The sequence below is a fragment of the Sinocyclocheilus grahami genome, unplaced genomic scaffold (genome assembly GCF_001515645.1).
Source record: "Sinocyclocheilus grahami isolate Dianchi unplaced genomic scaffold, SAMN03320097.WGS_v1.1 scaffold1192.1, whole genome shotgun sequence".
Lineage (NCBI taxonomy): Eukaryota > Metazoa > Chordata > Actinopteri > Cypriniformes > Cyprinidae > Sinocyclocheilus > Sinocyclocheilus grahami.
In genome coordinates, this window is record NW_015506371.1 from 322,772 (window position 1) to 328,179 (window position 5,408).

Here is a 5,408-nt window from a genome sequence, read left to right on the forward strand (position 1 = left end):
TGTTAGGTCCTTAAATATTATAAGAAATATATCAGCAGGATTTATTTCAGGTGTAAATGCACTTTATTTAAATCAATTTCAAGTGATTGCTTAACATCTTTAATTGAGCAGTGCATATTATTTCTTAACACTAATGATATCAAGCTGTGTGTGAATTATTTCTCAGACCCACAGACAGTAAAAAAAATCTAAATTTAGAGATCATATCAGTGCTGGTACAATTGTATCTTAACTGAGGCTATAATCTCTCCCGCCCTGAGGAACCCCACATGTCCTATTGTGAATCCTCACAGCAGGAGTTTACCTGTAGGCAAACATCAGTTCGTAAAACTGTCTGGGCAAGTTCTCTGAGATCCTTTAATACAAGCCCGTTCATCCAGTTTGACTGTTGTTTAGGATGAATTTATTGTGCATTTTGAGATTTCAATAATTGTAACTAGACCAGGAAGCTGTAAATCTAATATGGTATTTCTAGTAATATGCTACGTCTGATCAGACTAGAGTAGGTAAATCACACATTTAGACTTTATTTGTTAATACAAAATTACTTATCAACTCAAAATGCACCACTACCATTCAAAAGTTTGGGGTCGTAAGATTTTTTTTCATGTTGTTGAAGGAAGTCTCTTGTGCTCACCAAAGGCTGCAAAAATACAGCAATGTAGCATTGTTAAATGCTATTAGAAATTTCTATTCTTAATATATATTTTAAAATGTAAGTTATTCCTGTGATGGCAAAGCAGAATTTTCAGCATAATTACTCCAGTCTTCAGTGTCACATGATCCTTCAGAAATCATTCTAATATGATGATTTGTTGCTTACTGTTATCATTGTTGAAAATAGTGCTGCTTAATAGTTTTGTGAAAACTGTGATACTTTTTCTCAGGATTATTTGATAAATGAAATGTTCAAAAGAATAAAAAAAAAATCATACTGACCTCAACCTTTTTAACAGTGGTGTTTGTTTCAGATTTGTGAAGCAAATGAACATTCAGAACAAACACACAACATAAAAAAACAGATTTAAACTGGTTTATCTAGAAATGACAAAAAAACACGAGAGTCTGCAATCAAATAAAAAAAGACATCCTATAATTCGTTGGTTACAAACCCTTATAGTATAGGATTCTGCCCGTGCCTGTCTGGACTCAGTATATATAACAGAAGAATGTAAAAACAACAATAAAAAATGACTAAATGACATGCAAGTAAATCTAATATATGAGCTTTCCCATCCTATTCCCACAGTCCCATTGTGCTAAAATTGGAGGGATCCTGCAGAAGCACAGGAGGGTGACTGGGAGGTTATCAAGACTAACAGAAACGGGCAGGTTGTTTTGTCTTTCTAATAAGGCTGTCATGGCGTAGCTTGTGATGCATGTGTGAGGTGAGATATTCGATTTTTTTTGGGCGTGCACTGAATGGTAAATGACTGTATGCTTTATCTCTTACAGTTTCATTTCTTTCACCAGATCCTCACCACATAGATCTATAGGCCAGGGAAGGAGTTTACATATATTTATCACAGCTTTGTTTTAATTCACGTGACACACTCTGACAAAGGCCACTTGTAGCATAAAGCTAAAGTGTCACCACCCTTCCCACAACATACACACAAACATATAGAATTGGCAACAAAAACTAGTTTTGCCTTTAGTTAATGTAATTACCTTAACTTTCAATAGTACTTCCATAGCAACTAACTTGTTTTGAGAAACATATTCATATTTTGGTAAAGATTTCTTTCTCAATTAATATGAGATAATAACAAGTGCATGCATGATAAGCTTGAAACATTTAAAAATTATTTAAAAAAAGATTTAGATTTAAAATTATTTAGATGGATGATGACATATCAAATCAAATCACACTTCCATTTCAACTACCTATAAGTAAACAGAAAACTACCAGCACAAATATGTACCAAACAGACGTTTTATAAACGTTTATTTTGTATTAAACAAACATATATTTACTTCTTTGTCCATGAGATTTGAGTGGTACGTTCCGCGCCAGGACGTTGGCATATGATTGGTTTTCTTGCAACTGAGGGCGTTCCCAAGCTGCAGCTTGAACTGTTCCGCGGGAAAATCTTTCCTCGTTCCACAGCTATACATTTTTATCCCGCCCAATTTGTGTAAACATAAAAGCCATTGGATGAGCTTATAGAAGCGCTGTTGTTACCTTAATGTTCATTGGACATCAGATTTGTCTTTCATTCTTTGGACCGCCCACCTTCTCTCAAAGAACAATGCGGAAAAAAGAGGAAGCGCATGTGATTGGTTGAATCAGATGTAACGGCGCTGCTCATTGGCTACTCCGATTGCCGCTTGTGGACTGCATGTTTTGAACATAAATAAGAGCTACATTCAGCACTTTTCTTCCACAGCAGAGTTTGGAAAGGTCAGAGAGAGTGCAATCGAATCGGCAGCTCTCTGACCACAAATATCAAGGAAGAAGGATTTTTACCCCCCCCCCCCCTTTTTTTTTTATCGTACCTTGTGTAATCTGGCGTAGTTATTATGCAGAATTCCGCAAGCTGTTTTCTCAAACCTAAATAAATTAAATTTAAGCTCCTATCCGGGTTGCTGTGCGCTAGCTAACTTAGCTTTAACCCTTTGTCGTCTTAATCGCGCCTGACTGGATCTTATTTTCAACAATCATCCCTTCAGAAATGGATTTTGAAATGGCTCCAGGCGACATCAGCCCTGTAAATGACCCGTTCAGCGCCGGGCCTGAATCAGTCCTCAGACCTCGGTTCTCTCTGCCGGAGGTCGGGGCGAGGGGCTCCCCCTGCATGAAGAACCTGGCCTCCCCCGGACCCATGACCGTGCTGTCTCCTGTGACCAACCTGGCTCTAAACATGAATAATCTCGCTGTTCTTGGAGGGTGAGTGAAACTGGGCTATCTTTTGGTAGCACGAGTAAAAAAAGTAAACAACTGCGGAGCTACTTCCTGTAATTGTTCTGAGGCTGATTATTAAAAGTATTGACTGCTTTTTACTGCTCTCGTTATCAAGACCTGGTGCGGTTGTGTGATATTTAAGCTGTTTATATTATGATGTTATGATGCAGTACATTTCAGTTTTTTAACCTCTTTGATTGGACTTTTTGATGTAGTCAATGTGATACACCAAAGCGGAAGAAAACTTTGCCCCTCCTGAAGATCCCGTCCTTCGCCTCTGATGCCTCTTCAGATGCAGGTTAGCTTGGAAAACCTTCATTTGTTTTCCTGTAAAAACTTTAAAACTAGCAGTGATGCATCTGAGCTTGATGCTCTATGACAAGCCGTTTTAACATTTATCCATTACAGTGTCCATTATGTCACTACCAGTTATTTATGATTACTAGAAAGCAGCTGAATGACTAATATTTATATGTATGTGTGTGTATGTAACTATTAACTACTTTAAGTATTAGTGCTTCTTTATTCAAACCAAGTTACTAGTATCAATTCCAGTTGTCACAGTGTTAAATGAATAGACACTTGTACCTGTACACATGTATGTATGTGTTACGCATCTTACATACACGTGTGCTATGTCCGGATGGCCAGTCTGACCTCATGAGAAAGTGTAACGAGGTGGTGATTTGTGCAGATTTGTTTTTTTTTTTTTGTACGAAAAGCTTGAAAGTCCATAAACCTAACCTTCAGGTAGATCGTATGAAAACAGGTGAAATATACAAATTGACCACAATCCGCCAAAACATTAAATAGTTACAAATTACCCGACAGTGTGTTGGAATTTTATAAATCATAAATTTATTAAGCTATCCTATATGGCAATTAAAAAAACACTAGTAAGATGAGAAGTGTTGCTAGTAATAATTAAGAGATTTTTGGGTCTTACAAATTGTTAAAGTATCTAATAATTAAAGCTGGATCTGTACTAGTTGGATCTAATTGCTTACTAGAAGTTAAATTAAGTGCTTCTAACAAAAATATGCTTTGGTGAAAAGGAATGTTAAAGCAGTTTGCTGAACAGTGTGTGGGTGTGTGACAGTCATACCATTTGGAATGTGAGCAATACTTTTTATGGTTTAGCTCTGCTGTATTATTAACAGCTTATGCAGGTTTTCTCACCTGTGTCTCGTCTCTACAGGTCTTGGACTAGAGTCTCCCAGCCCTTTGGACACTCTGGATGCTGAGCAGAAGTGAGTATGATTCTTCTGTCTGTTGGCCATCATATCTGATATGTGAGATGGAGCTTAGCTAAAATGCTTGGCTTGAGGATTATATGTCTAATCTAGTCCCTGCCGTTAGATGAACCATGCATATGCTCAGCGTGTCTGTTTTTCACGGATTAGCTGAGCATACGCTGGCATCCATCACAGATCACGAACACAGAATCACTGGATATCTGAGCCACATGGCGCATCCTGTTATTAATGATTCAGCCAAAAATGAAATGTTATTTACTCGCACAAGTTATTCACAAGGATGATTTTCTTTTGTGAGGAACAAATTGAGATTTTAGGCAGAATGACATTGTTTAATTGAATAAAACAAATATTCATTTGGGTAAGCCTTTTAAATTTGCAAAGGCTCAGATATAGTATTATTCACCCAGCATGCATTAAATCTGCGTACACCCTGGCTCTCTGGTAATCTACAGTCTGTGAGACCGTTCTCATTTCCAAGCCATTTGGTGTCGGTGGGAATCCATTTATCTACAGCCAGGCCTAAAGCTGTTTGGCTTCCTCACACATCAGTGTGTATGTGTGTGTGTGTGTGTGTGTGTGTGTGTGTGTGTTGTGTGGCTCGTTCCTGAAGGGGGCTGGGTGAATAGTGGCACGCTTTTCATGCCCTGAGAGAGCAGGCATCCAAAGCGTGCGTGTGTGTGTGTGTTAGCCAGGGTTACTACAGAACCCCCTTCTTTACACTAATACCCCCTTTTTCCTATGCTATTTAAGAGCCACACTCCTTACCTCTCCCCCTCCAAACCACCATTCAATCTCTCCTCCTGCTCCCCTCTTCCAACAAGAGAGGCCTTGCAGAGGGGGTTAGTGTTGTCTGGGCATATGGTAAATTAGAAGACCCCCCCCCCCCCCCCGTGTGTGTGTGTGTGTGTGTGTGTGTGTGTGTGTGTTGTGTGGTTCGTTCCTGAAGGGGGCTGGGTGAATAGTGGCACGCTTTTCATGCCCTGAGAGAGCAGGCATCCAAAGCGTGCGTGTGTGTGTGAGGTAGCCAGGGTTACTACAGAACCCCCTTCTTTACACTAATACCCCCTTTTTCCTATGCTATTTAAGAGCCACACTCCTTACCTCTCCCCCTCCAAACCACCATTCAATCTCTCCTCCTGCTCCCCTCTTCCAACAAGAGAGGCCTTGCAGAGGGGGTTAGTGTTGTCTGGGCATATGGTAAATTAGAAGACCCCCCCCCCCCCCCCCCCCCGCGGCGGGGGGTG

At 39.6% G+C, this 5,408-nt stretch overlaps 1 protein-coding gene across 1 annotated transcript in view; it reads left to right on the forward strand.

Annotated features, from left to right (window-relative positions):
- Positions 1-2,360: 2,360 nt before the first annotated feature.
- Positions 2,361-5,408, forward strand: part of cdc25b (cell division cycle 25B) — a 7,211-nt gene continuing 4,163 nt past the window's right edge. The window contains exons 1-3 of the mRNA XM_016253626.1: positions 2,361-2,890; positions 3,121-3,203; positions 4,104-4,155. Coding sequence (XP_016109112.1) covers positions 2,676-2,890; positions 3,121-3,203; positions 4,104-4,155 — 350 coding nt within the window. The 5' untranslated portion in view covers positions 2,361-2,675. The remainder of the gene's footprint in view (positions 2,891-3,120; positions 3,204-4,103; positions 4,156-5,408) is intronic.